This window comes from Dichotomopilus funicola (genome assembly GCF_033296635.1).
Source record: "Dichotomopilus funicola strain CBS 141.50 unplaced genomic scaffold C8A04scaffold_48, whole genome shotgun sequence".
In the NCBI taxonomy this organism is placed as follows: domain Eukaryota; kingdom Fungi; phylum Ascomycota; class Sordariomycetes; order Sordariales; family Chaetomiaceae; genus Dichotomopilus; species Dichotomopilus funicola.
The window spans coordinates 56,337-71,610 of record NW_026944069.1 but is presented as its reverse complement, the minus strand read 5'-3'; the positions used below and the strand labels follow the sequence as shown (position 1 = coordinate 71,610).

General features: G+C 56.0%; 6 protein-coding genes across 6 annotated transcripts; 3 read left to right on the top strand and 3 right to left on the bottom strand.

Moving 5' to 3' along the window:
- Positions 1 to 1,098: 1,098 nt before the first annotated feature.
- On the top strand, positions 1,099 to 4,424 carry C8A04DRAFT_13483 (uncharacterized protein; the record flags this gene model as incomplete). The annotated part of the gene is made up of 4 exons (XM_062777736.1): positions 1,099 to 1,911; positions 1,989 to 2,949; positions 3,037 to 3,890; positions 4,005 to 4,424. The coding sequence occupies 4 exons, from the start codon at positions 1,099 to 1,101 to the stop codon at positions 4,422 to 4,424; spliced, it is 3,048 nt and encodes a 1,015-aa protein (XP_062635505.1).
- Positions 4,425 to 5,069: 645 nt separating this feature from the next.
- On the bottom strand, positions 5,070 to 6,243 carry C8A04DRAFT_38517 (uncharacterized protein; the record flags this gene model as incomplete). Its single annotated transcript, XM_062784261.1, has 3 exons — positions 5,070 to 5,153; positions 5,221 to 5,953; positions 6,047 to 6,243. The coding sequence occupies 3 exons, from the start codon at positions 6,241 to 6,243 to the stop codon at positions 5,070 to 5,072; spliced, it is 1,014 nt and encodes a 337-aa protein (XP_062635504.1).
- Positions 6,244 to 7,138: 895 nt separating this feature from the next.
- C8A04DRAFT_38516 (Dos2-interacting transcription regulator of RNA-Pol-II-domain-containing protein) lies at positions 7,139 to 10,991 on the top strand (the record flags this gene model as incomplete). Its single annotated transcript, XM_062784260.1, has 5 exons — positions 7,139 to 7,226; positions 7,297 to 7,443; positions 7,633 to 8,150; positions 8,287 to 9,900; positions 9,957 to 10,991. 5 exons carry the CDS (start codon positions 7,139 to 7,141, stop codon positions 10,989 to 10,991), a joined length of 3,402 nt encoding a protein of 1,133 aa, XP_062635503.1.
- Positions 10,992 to 11,413: 422 nt separating this feature from the next.
- On the bottom strand, positions 11,414 to 12,259 carry C8A04DRAFT_13499 (microsomal signal peptidase 25 kDa subunit-domain-containing protein; the record flags this gene model as incomplete). Its single annotated transcript, XM_062777742.1, has 2 exons — positions 11,414 to 12,096; positions 12,208 to 12,259. 2 exons carry the CDS (start codon positions 12,257 to 12,259, stop codon positions 11,414 to 11,416), a joined length of 735 nt encoding a protein of 244 aa, XP_062635502.1.
- Positions 12,260 to 12,630: 371 nt separating this feature from the next.
- C8A04DRAFT_30245 (integral membrane protein DUF106-domain-containing protein) lies at positions 12,631 to 13,726 on the top strand (the record flags this gene model as incomplete). The annotated part of the gene is made up of 5 exons (XM_062781308.1): positions 12,631 to 12,677; positions 12,745 to 12,778; positions 12,861 to 13,221; positions 13,304 to 13,465; positions 13,545 to 13,726. The coding sequence occupies 5 exons, from the start codon at positions 12,631 to 12,633 to the stop codon at positions 13,724 to 13,726; spliced, it is 786 nt and encodes a 261-aa protein (XP_062635501.1).
- A 120-nt stretch (positions 13,727 to 13,846) lies between these two features.
- On the bottom strand, positions 13,847 to 14,746 carry C8A04DRAFT_38513 (RNA polymerase III subunit Rpc25-domain-containing protein; the record flags this gene model as incomplete). Its single annotated transcript, XM_062784259.1, has 6 exons — positions 13,847 to 14,090; positions 14,141 to 14,204; positions 14,259 to 14,345; positions 14,404 to 14,500; positions 14,555 to 14,653; positions 14,735 to 14,746. 6 exons carry the CDS (start codon positions 14,744 to 14,746, stop codon positions 13,847 to 13,849), a joined length of 603 nt encoding a protein of 200 aa, XP_062635500.1.
- Positions 14,747 to 15,274: the final 528 nt, after the last annotated feature.

The following is a 15,274-nucleotide window of genomic DNA, read 5'->3' as shown; positions in this document are numbered from 1 at the left end:
ATTGTAACTGACGATAATCAAGCACGGCGACTCCGGTGGCAGGCCCGACTCCCGAGTCACAAAAGGGCACGCCCCGGGCGATCTGCGCTGGAAGGAAATCACTTGCAGGCGCTGTGGACCCAGATTCAGGTCCCTTCTTCCCTGGGGTTTTGGACTCGTTGTCCCTGGCTTGATCCCCACGACTCTTGACCGTTGTGGGCGCATCGGGCACTTGCACGGCACGGCGGTCCCACCCCGGCATTGAGAGACCCCCCCAGAGACAGGCCTCCTTGGCGGGCGCAGTACGGCCGGCAATTTCCCAGCTTTTCGTCCTCGCGTTTGACGCGATCGGTTCATCCCCTCAATTTTCCTCAAGTCTATCCGCCGCAATCTCAGCTTTCCAACGCTTCCACTCTTTCGTTGTGTCTTGTTGTCGTTGTTGTCGTCGTCGTGTCGTCTCTCGCTCGCTTTCTCAACACCCGATTCTTGATTTCGCCTTACAACCCACCTCGTCTCCGTTGTATTGTGTCGTTGCTTGGTCGTTTCGACAGCTCCGCTCCTTTTGATCTACCCTTCTTTCAGCCGCATCGAGAACGCCACCACGCGGACCTCGATTCGAGTTGCGACGACCTGCGGTCTGCAACTTGCGACGTGATTTACCCGCCTGGTTCCTGAGGTCGACGGCGAGTTCCCGACCTTACGGTTAATTAAACTGCCAGCGCCATTCAGACGTCGTCGTCCGCGCCCGCTAGGGCCCCGTTTAGATCTGTGGTTGCACCGCAGGCGCATTGCGTCCCCCGTCCGTCGGAAAGCAGAACAATACCGATTTTGCCAGCGATCCGGCCAGCGATCAGACGCAACTACCCGCGCGCTACCCGGCAGAAGACAAACGCGCGCCCTCGAGGCGGTTCCTCGCCAGTGCCCACACGGGATCCCTTCCCTTTCATCTATTTGATCTACCTTGCTTCTTCGCGTCCCACCCTCGATAACACAGGCCGACCATTTAGAGGGCCCGTTCGCAACCGCAAACGCAACCGGGCAGACGCAGACGCACACGTAGACGCAAGGCGCAGGACGCACGCAGGACGCAGGACGCAGGACGCGGACCCAGACGCAGCAATGGCGGCCATGGAAGCTGCAAACGCCCATTACCACAATGGGCATCAGCAGTCGGGCCTCCCTGCTTCGCCGACACTTACAAATCCCGACATGATTCTGCCCGACTATGACCGCAGCGACTCTCCCGAAGCCAGTCTCGACGGCCCTGATCATGCTTCGCTCATGATGTGGAAGAACACGCACAACAACCCCTCAGGCGCTGGCGTCGGCCCCGATATGCATAATATGTTCGTCGCGACTGGCATGGCGGGTCCGCGTCCATACGGCCCTTCTGGTCCCATGACGCCCACCACGCCTATCATCTACGGAAACGGGACCATGTTGTCGGATATTGGGGAGGTGACCGAGGTCGAGAGCACTGTTGGAAAGCCCTCGCCCGGGCGCGCACGGCCCGCGTTCAAGAGGCAGGTCTCGCCCAGGTTTGGTGGCAGCGGGAACGACACAGCGCTGCAGTCGTCTCCAACCATCAACGCGGCATCCTCGATCAAGAAGAAATCGAAGCAGAATCTAAAGGGGAAACAACAACAACACGAGCGCCGGTCGAGCATCGAGAGCACGAGCACTGTTACGAACGGCGAGCCCGTCGCTGCCTTTGCCGACTTTGACGACTCGGTCAGCGTCGGCGATAGCGTATTCCAGGGGGACGACGAAGAGAGTATGGCGTCGTCGTATGTGGACGGCACCGCTGCGATGGAACCGGGGCGACTGGGCGTTACAAAGGTGGACAGCGCAGATCGGTTATCGACGTACTCGACGACGTCGATAAGCCGGCGCGCCGAAGAGATCTTGGCCAATGCGAAGAAGAGGTTGACGGTAGGTTACTGATTCTGGAGTTGTCAAGCCACACAATGGAGGCCAGTGGCGGTTGCTAAGCCGAACTCTTTGTGTAGACCATGGAAGGCAACTTAACTCGCGCGCGGAGCTCGTTGCATTACCACTCCCCGTACGGTTCCGACGCCTCAACACCCTCGCCGAAATTCCAGCGAGGATCAACTGCAGTATACACCCCCGACAACCACGATGCGGCGAACCCCACGTCCCCTCCGCCCGAACATGCCTCTGGGCATACGCGCATGTCGAGCGACGTTGCCATGCGAAATGGCTTGCCATACCGAGTGTCTTTTCCCCGGTCCCAGAGCGCACTCGGGGCCGCGGGGGGTTATCGACAGCCGCTAACAGCATCCAAGAGCGCCGATCAAATCCGTGGCGATGCGGACGAGACCTCGGGGCGTCCCATTTCGAAAGCCCATTCCGTCCGGGAAGGGGGACTGAAACCGCTCACAGAAGACGAGGTTGCGCGGCTGGGAGAGGCTGACAGCGCGAGTCATAATGCGAGACTCGCGGCGTATCTGAGCCCTGCTATGGATAGCCCCACGTTTGGATCGTTTCATAGTGACGGTGGTATGAGGCAACCGCAGAGGTCATCATCTGCAGCCCAGATGCGCGACATCAAGGACCAGATGCGGGATTTAAAGGGCAAGATTTCCAGCTTGCGAGAGCAAGCCCGGGTCGACAGCGTTAAGCGGCAGAGCATGCAGAGTCTCAGGACGCCCAGCCCGTTCACGCATTCGCAGATCGACCATTGGTACGAACCTCCTTCGAACAGGGCATCGCAAATTATGACGGGCGAGTACCCCGAGCACGGTCAGTGGCACGAGGACGATGCAAGTGTGGATGGTGGCTTGAAGGAAGCGGCACAACGGCTGGAGGACAGCCCTGGCGATGGGGAAGAAACGGACTATGCAGATGCAGAGGAGGGCACGGAGCTTGGGCACGAGCCCGAGCAAGAGCGGGAGCAGGAGGAAGAGCACGAAAACGGGTACGAACATCAACATGGACAAGAACATGAACGTGGACATGCGGAAGAAGTCGAACACCATTTTGATGCAATGGCTGCGGCAGAGGAAATTGTGCGCGGTTTGGAAGAGCGCGCGGAAGTTGACGACGACGACTTGCGGACCGAGAATGGGGATACAGAAGACCACGGCGAGGCGGCCTTCCACGACCCAGCCGAGGAGGACTACGACTTGGTGAGCGAGAGCGGCGAATCCCTCTACCACGACAGCGTCCAGCATCAAATCTCGCACGAAGATCGCGAGGACGCCTTCGACTACGAGCACTTCTTTCTGCACAGCGCCATGGGCACTATGAGCATGGCCCGGCGCGCTAGCGAAGACAGTTACACCTCGGACGACTCCGTCGAGACCACCCGCGGGCCCCTAAGCAGCGGCAACGACACGAGCAGCCACGACGAGCAGCACCCGCCGCAGCGGCCTCGGTTGATCGGCCGCCGAAGCAGCAGCAACTCTATCTCTACCATCGATACCTTTGCCACTGCCCAAGAGAGCCGCTCGCTCAAGTCCCCCGTCAGCCCGGACGAGTTCCACTCCTTCTACGACGCCTCATCCCGCGCGGCCTCGGTCCAGAGCCACCACCGCTTCCGCTCTGGCAGCTCCGCCGCGACGAAGCGGTCGTCCCATACCCCCAGCATGCTCCACCCACCAACTCAGGGGCCCGTCACACGCGACAGCGACGGGTCGATCTCGCCGATCGCCGAAGAGTCGTCTACCGCCGGCTCGCCCGCTGCCGCCGTTAAGCGGCCGCCCGTGTCTTCCCCTTCACCCTCAGAACCCGACTTCCCATCCAACTCCCGCCGCAACACCATCGTCCACCGCCCCATCTCGACCGCCACCATCACCCATGCCTCACTCCACCGGCCCTCGACCGCATCGTTCGAGTCAGTCGGCACCAACCGCAGTTTCCCGCTTGTCAACAGGCCCGGCTCGAGACCGGTATCCAGCGGGGCCGGGCTGGGTGGTAGCAACAGTGGTCGTATCGACGGCGGTAGTATCGGGAGTCTGGCGGGCGTGGTGCGCAAGACCAGTAGTGCTGGTATGCTCAGCCAGCGCAGCGAGCCCCCTTCTCCATTGTCTCCGACGTCTCCGGGGTTCCCGAATAGCAGCACCAGCAGCATCGCTAACGGCAACGGGAACGCCAATGGAACCGGAAACGACATGAACACCATCGCAAGCCGACTCATGTCCGACATGGGCCTGCACGCGGCGCACGCCTCCATCTCCACAGACGGCGGCACTTTTAGTTTCGGTCCGGGTAATGACAGCCCCAACAATGGTGACAGCTCACCACAACCGCACCCGCTTGAGGCCCTCCTACGCGAGGACAAGTACCTGGTGGAACGGGTCGTGGCGGACCTGGGGAAGTGTGTGTTGGGTTTGACGGAGAATGGGCGGGCGAGCGCGGAGAGTCGGATGTTCAGGCGGCGGTTGGATGCGGCGAGGCGGGCTTTGGAGGGGTTGGATTGTTAGGGTAGGACATTTTATGGTATACTCGGGGTTGGCTCTTTTGATTTTTTCTGCCGTGGTTTATTTTTTACTTTATTTTTTTGGCGTCTCGAGTTTTGGAGGATGGGTGAAGGTCATGATAATGCGCCAAGAGTCAAAGAAGCAAAGAGGTGGGCAAGAAAAAAAGATGATGTGGAGGCAAGGGGGGTAGGGCATGAGGGTAAGAAAGAGAAGGGAGTGAAGGAAGGCGGTATTTGTTTATCTGGTTCTTTTCTTGGTTTGGCGGCGTGGGCTGTATGAAGCACTTTTTTTGTTTGGTTGTTGTGTGCTTCTGGGATTGGGATGGGCAGAGAGTTGGTTGGTTCGATACCCAGGGTTCTTTCTTCTTCCTTCGTCTTGTAGATATATGATGTTTTGAGACAGTTTTGAGAGTGAATTGGTTGAGTTAGGCACCGCCCCTTTAGCAATATGAGATGGTGTACGAAGTACTTGGTGTGTGTTGCACAGGATGGTACATTTCTTTAGTTTCTACAGATGCTAACATCTCATCTCTGAGTAGATGTTTATTTGGTTTACCCGTCTCACTTTTGCCCCGTTTTTGTAACCCTTGAAACCCACGCGCAAAATGTACTATACAAATGAAAGAGGGCGCTTGATACATAGGGGGGATCAGCCATCCTTAAAGGCTTCAGTCCTCGCCTTGTCATCCTCCTCGGATACCCCCTCAGGCCGTGGTCGGTTAGCAGTTAGGCGCTGTGAATCTTGTTAGATCTCTGTATTTCATCAAACCTAACACAATAAAAAAGAGACGTGGACATACCACCAAATTACGCAGCAAGACAGCAATAGTGACCTTGCCGGTACTAGGCACATAAATGCTCGCCTTCTCCTTGACCGCCGGCCCATCAAAGTTGCGGTAGCTCGAGAAGTTGATGCACACCGCGCCGTCCCGGATCAGCTCCGTCGGCACCTTGTAATCCTCACTCGGCACGCCCGAGATGATGACATCGCTGAGCGGCAGCACCTCCTTGAGCCCCCACCCTTCCTTGTCCAGGACCTGGTGGCGCGGCGCGCGGATGCCACTGCCGCGTGTGAATAGCTGCACGCCCGTGATGTCGACGCTGTACACAGTGGCGCCGTCGTTGGCGAGGAGGGCGGCTAGGGGACGCCCGTTGACTTCACTGCGGTTGATGACCGTGATGGTTTTGCCGAAGAGACGGTTGCCGTAGGCGAGGATGGGGTTGTAGATCTGCAGGTGCTCGAGGGCTTTGACGATGGCCAGTGGGGTGCAGGGGAGGAGGGACTTCTTGGTGTTGGTGGGCGGGTCCAGGAAGCGGATGTTGTGGTACATGTTGAAGAGGTGGGTGTGGCAGAGCCCTTCGACATCTTTGGATAGTGCTACGGTTTCTTGGATGTACCGGTCTTGCTGCTGGTTGTTGCGCCAGATGGGGTAGTAGACTAGGATGCCGTCGACGGCGTCGTCGTTGTTGGCGGCCACGACGGCCTCTTCAAGGGCTTCCTTATCGACCTTGCGGAGGTCGAAGTTGAAGCCGCTGGGTGAAAGTCAGAAAGGTGTTTTCTTTCTTTTTCTCCTTTTTCCCCTTCTTTCTTCCCTCTGGTTTCAAGATCACGAACAGGCCACTTACTTCTCTTCGCACGTCTTCTTGGACCAGTCGGCATATTGCCCGGCGGAGGGATCATCGTTAGCCAGAAAAGCTACCAGAGTGGGCTTGCTGACACCCTGGATGCTAGCCAGCGTCTCCTTGACCTCTGCTAGAAGCTTCTTGGCTATTGTGTCGGCGAGAATGACCTTGCAGGTCTTGGGCACTTCGTTTGACGCCATGGCGCGGCCGTATCACTCGGCGTGAGTTTGTCTGCAAACATCGTTAGCAACAGCTCAAAATGAGCCTCTAAATTCAATGAATCCGGTATTGAGTCGTTCATTGAGACCAAAACTGATTTCCAACAATCTCAAAAGCCAATGATGAGGCCAATTGGCCCGCCCATGTAAGTGAGCACGGCGCCGGTCTCGGGCGACTCAACGTGAACAAATCCGGACAAGGAATCAAGACGGGGAGGAGCGAACGATGTGAACATACCCCGCGGACCCCACTAACAACCCGGGAAACAACAAGGAAGGTGTTACCGGTGAGCTTGTGGGCAACAAAAAGGGGAATCAAAAACAAGACATCCAATCTGTCCGGTTATATGAAGATTGGGAGTCAGAATTGGCTTACTTGAGAGATTTCGACTCACTCGTAGGTCGGTCCCTAACCGGCCGTTGCTCAACTGCCGACCCCTGCTGTCATTGAAAGAATGAAAATTTCAGGTGGGGCTCGCGAACCGTGTTTTGCCCCTCTTACTGGATGTGGTTTAGTGCCCTCCCAACCCGCTGCAGTCGCGTCATAATCCTGCCTCACCGCCCGAGCCTTTGGTGGTACTGCCATGGTGGGGCATCAGCGCGATAACGGCGCTTGCGCGGGATGGCGACCGCAAATACCGAGGGATATGGTATTCGAATCCAGGCTTACAAACTACCTACCTTGAGTAGGCAATCTTACTTGCATTTAAATGCCGAATTGTCTTCTAAGACGTGTGACAGAAGCTTCAGAGAGCACAGTCTCACCAACCACCAGAAGTACCAACCAAGATCGCACATTCAGTCCCGTGCGTGAGGGAGATTCATATTTGATGCCCCCCGCCAGCACTGCGGGTGAATTCACGTTGGTAAATAAACCATGTCGAACCTCAAGCAATGGGCATTGGAATATGTGCTCTCCGACGATGAGACTGCACAGCTAGAAATTACAAAGAAAGCCGCATTGGGTGGGGATTTTCTGCGCGTTACTAAGAGCACGATCACCTGGATTGCTGTTTGCTGACGTTTTATGCATAGAAATCGAGAGCTCCCGGGCGAGCAGCACAGTTGTCGGGAATTGGGCCGCTTCTGTGCAGCAATGGATGACCCCGGCTAATGCCGAGAGCGGCCCGGCTGAGGATGGCGTTGAAGGGGTCAGTGGTGATATCATTGCTCGGGCAAAGGGTATGGTTACTGACTTGTTTACACGTTGATACGTTGCTGATGGTATCTTGTGGTCGGGTTTAGCGCTGGGTTTCCTTGCCGGGACACTCGAGGTCCTCGACAAGAGTGTCTTGAGGCCAGACCAAGGTATGCATGTCCCAGTATCTACAATAGGTGTCTCTCGCTCACGTGTATTAATGCCACTTACAGTACAACGACTTATTGGGTTCTTCGGAGCTATGTTCTCGTACGACCACAAAGCAGGCATCACGGCATCCGCCAAGGCGTTACGGCAATTATACGCAGCGAAGTCTTTCAAGCCTAACATGGGCATCAAGATCCTCGAAGACGTCTGCAAGATCAAAGAGGACTTCCGGCTACAGACTGCAGCGACTAGGTTGGAGTTATACCAGCTCTTTCTCAGCCTCATCCAGGACCCAGCCGTCAGCAGCGAGTTGCAACACAAGTACGGCTCATCCTGCGGTTTTGTCCTTGATCTCATCCAGGTGTGCCAAAGTGAGAGGGACCCACGAAATCTCATGATATGGTTCAAGATCCTCGCCCTGTTCCTCACAGAATACGACCCATCGCCGGAGGTGAGCGAGGAGATTTTCAAGGTCTTCTCAGCTTACTTCCCCATTTCTCTGCGAGCTTCTGCCACGCCAGTTGGGATAACGGCCGAAGATCTCAAGGAGGCGTTGCGGTACTGCTTTTCAGCACATCACCGTGTTGCCGGTTCGGCCTTCTCCTTTCTCATCCAAAAGTTGGACCAAGGGGACGCGGTCACCGTGGCGGTCAAGGTTGGCGCTCTCCATTTACGTAGTATTTACCAGTTGGGGCTTGGATACTGACTGCAAATAATAGCTGGATATCCTCAAAACGATTCAAGCGTGTATTGAAAGTTACGACAACCCACAGGCAAATCTTGTGCCCTACGTTCAAAACATCTGGAACTCTCTCAAATATGAAGTTAGGAACGGCGAGGTGAAGGAGACCATTAACGCCACCCTCCAAGTCCTTCGGGCCATCGCGCGGAAGCTTGATGGTACAAAGACATTCAAGCTCGACGTCTCACTACTCAAGAGTTACGTCGATCTTGTCTCTCGGGACTGCGGGGACGATCTGGCCAACCCAACCTACACGAAGCAGGCCGGCCTACTTCTGATGACGGTCATCAGCTCCAACATCAGGGCCTATGTGCTCTACAACGCCGGTTTTATAGACACCATCCGGCAAAACCTTCGCCAACCGAAATCACCTTCACATGCCGCCGACCTCCTACTGCTCCTAAACTCTCTTCTCAAAACTCGGATGGAGTTGTTCCGAGACAGGAAACAGGGCCACGCCGACGATGAGGAGAGTCTCAAGATAGAAGAGCGCACCCACTTAGACACATTGTTTCATGACGCGTACCTCCCAGTATGGACCGCCAAATCCAAAGAAGCAGCGTCCGAAGACAAGGACGTTCTCAAACAGGTCACACAAGGCCTCGCTCTGCTCGTCAGTCAACAGGTTCTTCAGGAAGACGGGACACCTACATTGCTGTGCTCTGCCTCGACGTCCAGCGAGATATGTTCCCTCTTGATTGCGATCATCACGAGGGGCCTGGCGCTGAGCTCGAATGATAACACCGCTGAGGATACAACGCTAGAGGATGAAGCTGTCTCGGCCCTGCGCACCATTGTCGCGAACTACACTGACGGGTACGCAGAGCTTGCGGGGCGGGTCAAGGCAGAGATCAAACAGCGCGATTGGAGCAACCCCTCGGAGTACTCACTCGGTGCTTTGAAGGACCTCTTGTCTCGATTCACCTTTATTGGGTGCTCCGAGATTCCCTCAAGCATCCATTTAGAGACGACACAAAAGGGCTTACCTCTGCAACATTTCGTTACGCTGACAGCGAGTCTCTTGGGGCTTTTCCCCTTGACACCCGTGGTGAAGTCCAGCTTGGATGAGGGCGCCACCGCAAACGCGCATGTTATTTCATCGCTCCATGCATCCGTGATCTGGTTCCGGGAAGCTTGTGAAGCCAAGTATGGAGCTGAAGCTCTCACGTCGAAACAAGCGGATGCTCAAGACTGGTTGGCCGAGTTTAGGGGACTGCCCGAACACTCGCTACTCCAATCAGACGAATCAGCCATCGCAGCGTTATCACCGTCAAGTGATGACGGCCCCGCTATCTACGCCCAGTTCCTCAAGCGCAGCGTCTTCATCGTGGCGTCTCTCTACCAGTCCGCGTCGACCGGAGCTCAGGGTCCCTGGGGCGAGAAGGCCCTGGTCCAACTGTCCCAGATGGCTGCGTTGGTGGTACGCAGCCTCGATGAGAAACACCAGCTCTCTTGTAATTTGGCCCACGAGGCGTTCAACTTCTTCCGCGCCACAACGGAGCCGACTGTCGAGACATCCTCGGGCCTCGCGAGTGGGCTTTTGACTCTGGGGATCCTTCAGGGGCTACGGCCCGCCGCTATTACGGGACTGGTACGTAGCTCATTTCTTTGTTTTATTCCTTGCCTGACGTTACTAACTAGTTTTAGTACAACCCTGGTGGACACGCCGAAAGGTTCATGAGCGAGATTCCCGACTTTGGCGGCCTCTCTTCCTCTCGTGAGAGCGATATCCGGGCTGCGATAGGATCGATTCTCGCCAACAAGTTCAAGCCCGGGCCGCAGGCTGCTGGAGGGGACGCTGGAGTCCTGAAAGGCGTCCTCGAGTTCTGGGCGAACTGGCTCAAAGAATCCGCCTCATCAACCTCCCTCGACGCAACCAGCTTCCGCGCAGGCAGCGCCATCGGCCTCAACTTCATAGCCGGTGCCGCAGCCCGTCAAGACCCGCAAGTCCTCACTCTCATCCCCGCCCTCCACACAGCGGCATCATCCCCCACACCCAACGGCGAGATCCTCGCCTCCTCTCTCGGCCTCATCGTCAAACCCAGCTCGCTCCTCACGCGCGACAACCACGCCATCACCCGACTCTTCCATAAACAGTGGATCTACGCCCACCTCGCTAAACCGCTCCTCCAGCCCGCCCAGCCGGGGTCTGCCGACCAGCTTGCCGCAGCACGTTATCGTGTCGCGGTCCTATCTGTCCTCCCGCATTGCTCCTTTACGATCTACCAGGATGACCTCCCGGCGCTTATTAGGCTGCTCGTGACCGCACTCACCAGTCAGGAGGGCTTGTCATTGTCCGCGGACACCATCTCGTCGCAGACAGTCGCAGCACTAGAGGTCCTGATAGAAATCCTGGGGAACGAGCCCGCCACACTGGCAGGCCATGTCGGCGCTGTCATCAAGGGTGTGACGAAAGTGTACCAGGAAAACCCCCCGTTGTCATCTCGAAAGGACACTGCAACGGGGCCAGGGGTAACGGCAGCGAAACGGGCTTTGTGCCGGCGTCTGGCGCTGCAGGTGCTTGCGGCGGTGCCGGGGCGATTTGAGGAGCGCCATGTGAGGGCGTATGTGTTGCCGACACAGAAGATGCTGGCTGTGGCGTGTGGTGATCCGGTGAGGAGGGTCAGGGAGGTGGCGAGGTCGGCGAGGGCGGGATGGGCGAGGGCTGTTCAGGGGGGTTGATGGATGGCCTCTTTGACTCGACATGGGAAGGGGAGATCTAAGGTGCCTTTTCACTGGAACAGTGGATAGGGAGGCGTTTGCGCCGAGGGTGAGGAAGGGGGGGAGTAAGAGGATGGTGGAGGCTGTGGGGAGGTTGAGGGCGAGTGTGGGTGAGGTGGGTGGTGAGGCTACCTTGGTTTGCGTGGACGGCGCATAGACAGCTGGTTTTGCATGTACTCCGGCTAGAAATGGGCCTTGGTATGTTGTTGGTAATGTACATCGAAGACCTGGAAAACAATCCCATCTATAGCATGTTGAACTCCCGAAATTGCTTTGTTTGGTTGTCCCATGCGAATGCATTTTGAGATAACCGGCTCATCCATATGCACTAGCAGGCCCCTGCCATCATACGTCCCCCTTCTTTCATCATCCATCTATCCCACCTACGCCTTCCGCCGCTTACCCCCCTTCTTCCCCGCCGCTGCCTCCGACCCTGTAGCCTCCTCCGCAGCTGACCCCACGACACTCACATCCGCATTCGCCAGCATCTCCAGAACCTCCGGCGAATACGCCGCCGCGCCCTCGCTCGCACCAGTAGCATCAGCCGTAGCCCCCTCCAGCGCCGCGGCCGCTCGCTTCGGATCCGCCTTCGCAATCACCGGCACGCTGCTCACCAACATAGTCTGAAACGGCGCCGCCACAAACCGCCCCGTCACATCAAACCACTCCGTAAACGACCGCGCAAACTTCAGCTCCGCCTTCTTCCCATCCTTAGACGTAACCTCCACCGTAACAAAATACTCCGGGACATTTTTCTTCGTCTCCGTCCCAATCCGCACCGTCTCGCCCGTAGCCCGCGAAGTGCCGACGTACACGGTGCCGCGCTCGGCGTACAGCACCCAGAGGGTCAGGGCGCCGTTTAGGAGGGTGTAGAGGGCGACGGCGGCCGCGGTCAGGTATTTGGTGGACTCGAAGCCGAAGTGGTAGTCCCATGCGAAACAGGCCGCGGCGAGGGCGAAGGCGGAGTAGCCGAGGGCCAGGCGGACGTCGGTGAGGGTGTGGGATTGGGTGAAACCGATGCTGTTGAGGTAGTTGGGGATGGCGTCGTCGGTGGTGTTTTTGAGGTCTGTTGTGAAGGAGGTGTTAGTTTGGAGGTGTGGTGGTGGTTGCTGTACCATTACATTATTGGGGACGGTGATGATCATTAGGGAATGGGGATTGAATTTGGAGATCGTACCTGCGAGGTTGTAGACGGTGATCTTTTCGGCCGCCATTGTGTCGGTTGGCATGGGAATGGGAACAACGGTGGTTCCGGCCGTGGGGAGGAGTTCTTGGCCGATTGAGGTTGTTCGAGCTGAAGTTGGTCGGAAAGGTGTTCAACTTTCAATCGAAGATGTTGGATTGGCCCTGGGAGCTTCACTTGGAAAGGCCACCTGCGCATTTGGACAAGCTCGCATTCTCTTCTCTGATTGGTTGACTCATCGCGTTGCGCCTGGACCGACAGGGGAACGCGCCCCACACCACCCCAGTGCTTGGCTGAGCTTCCAGCGGGTCTGAGCGACGACATCTCCTGACAGTTGGTGAGCTTTTGCTTTAGGTACAGCAAAACACCAACGGTAGAAACACGCAACGCAGCGCAAGAACCGTGGGAGACGACAAGATGGCGCAGGTACCAGTCCAGACGATCCATCGGGATCCCCAGTTATTGTAAGAATTGCATTTCCGAAAGAATTGGGGGTTATTTCAATAGCTAACGAGAAACCCAAACAAACAGCTACTGGATCCTGTTCCCTATCACCATTGTCATGGTACGCCTCGACTCCCGCCCGACACCAGCTCCATCCCGAGCCAACACATAAAATGCAACAAATGACTGACCCCCCTTCTTAGATTCTGACCGGCGTGCTCCGACACTACGCAACCGTTCTCATGGCATCAGCCCCAAAGAAGCAGGACCAAAAGACAACACGCGAGCAGCGGGCCCTGATCCACGGCATCAACGTGCGCGGCAACTTCCACGTGTTATCGCGCCCTTCGTTTGAGACGCGCCGCGATGCCCTGACCACGGCCTACGAGTCCGGCGCGTACCTCAAGGACCCCGAGAACCGCGGCCAGCCGCCACCGAACCCGATGAGCGACCCGAGCGCGATGGAGGGCATGATGGGCATGATGAAGAACCAGATGGCTATGATTGTGCCGAATACCTTGATCATGAGCTGGATTAATGCTTTTTTTAGTGGTTATGTTATTAGTAGGTTTTTTGTGTTTGCTTGTTGGGGCGGATTACTATCTGCTTGAGTTGCGTGAAACAGACTAACTGACGACTTGTGTAGTGAAACTGCCGTTCCCGCTCACCATCAAGTTCAAGAGCATGCTCCAGGCTGGCGTGGCTACTAGGGACATGGACCCGCGGTGGATGTCTAGCATCAGCTGGTACTTTTTGTGCATCTTTGGTCTGCAGGCCGTGTTCAACTTTTTGCTTGGCAGTGAGAATGGTACGTTTTTTCTATCATTGTTTTATTTACTTGCAGTAAAAACAGGAAAAGTGCGCCGTCAGCTAACTCGCTCGTTTAGCTGCCAACCAAATGGCCCAGCAGATGAACCAGATGGGTCCCCAGGGAGGCGCCAACATGTTTGGCCCTGGCGTCGATCCCAACAAGCAGTTCCTGGCCGAGGCCGAGAATCTGGCTGTCATTGAGCACTATTCCGTTCTAGATGGTGTAGAACAGCGCCTGTTGGAAGGTATTAAGGCGTAGGGTAGGGTATATCATCAACCAAATAGACCACCATCCAAATGCGAGCATCTATCTATCCTTTGTCTTCTGGGCCTCGCCCCAAATCCCGGTATTTCTCTCTTTCTGGCCCGTTACCTCTCACTATTCCCACCATAAGCAGCATCCGAGACCAGGCCCGCTCATGGAGCCTGTAAGTCTGTACGGTGGCCTGGTGTTGACAGGGACTGGCGTGTCTTCTGCGCCATCGACGGCTGCCTCAACTGGTTTGAGGGGGGTCTGGTCGTGCCACTCTTCAGCGATGACGTGGAATCGGACCATCTCGTTGTTGTCGAAGTACATGACTTGGTCCTCGTCTTTCCAGACCCAAAGGTTCTCGGCAGGCTCACTAGGTTGTGTTAAGCAATACTCGTCACCGGGGATTGGGGGGCAACTCACAATTCAGAACCGTCCGGCAACTCCGTCCAAGGAACAAAAATGTCGTCGAAGAAATCCGTGGCAACTGGAGGCCTGTCAGTACTGGCACTTATGAGGGACATATGATATGAAGACTGACGGTTTATTCCTTCTGGCGACTGGTCCATAATGCGCGCTGCGAGAACCTCTCCCTTGAACGGCCGAAATACCACGATGCGGAACTCGACTGGATATCGCCTAGTTAGCCAACCGGAAACTTGACAAAAACCCCAGAACTCTCTTACCATTAACGTTGACCATCCCATCACCTTGGCCGATCAACCCCTCGGAGGTCCAGAGTATGTCCCAGAGGCAGATACAGAGCCCAATCTTTTGTACAACCTGAATGAATTTAGCAACTGAGAGTGTATAGTCCAGCAGGACGAGGAATCTCACCTTGTTGGCATATTTGGCGTTGATATTATCCTCAATTGCTACATGGCTCTGTTTCCTGAAATCGTCGGGCGCAATCTGCACAAGGTCGGCGATCTTGGTCTATGTGTATGTCACTGTGTTAGCTCCTAGGAAAAGAAATTTAAAAATGAAGCTCATAAAGACGTAGCTGTGACGACTCACTAAAATAAACATGTCGCCTTTTATGTCTCCCGCCACCAATCCCGGACTTGCACGGATTGCTGGTTATGCCGAAAGTTTCAGCAAGAAACTCGGTCGTGGGGTTTTTCGATGACTGTTGTATTACGGCGAAACGCAAATTTCTGGTGCAGAAACCCGTGCTGCAAGCCGCCAACCTGCACCAAGATCCTCGAGGAAAGCGAGGCGAGAAATTTACAGGGTTAGAATGCAGTATCCAACTATTCACTGCAACTAAGAATGATCCCCAGCGGCATCTTCAAAATCTGTTTGCTGAAGATGAACGCACATGAAAGAGATCATGTCCCCATTCAACCAGTTGGAATGAGTTTCGAGAACTGGCGGGCTGCCCCGCAATAAATCTTGCCCTGTGCGTGACTGAAAAATTACTGTGAGCCTTACTGTGCGTGGCCCACATTTCCCACACGTGTCACGCCGTGCGAATAATTTCCACGGTTGGTCTTGCCGTCTGTGACAGTCGCTCCTTCCAACAAAAACCACGACCTCCGCCCAACATTCCCGCAA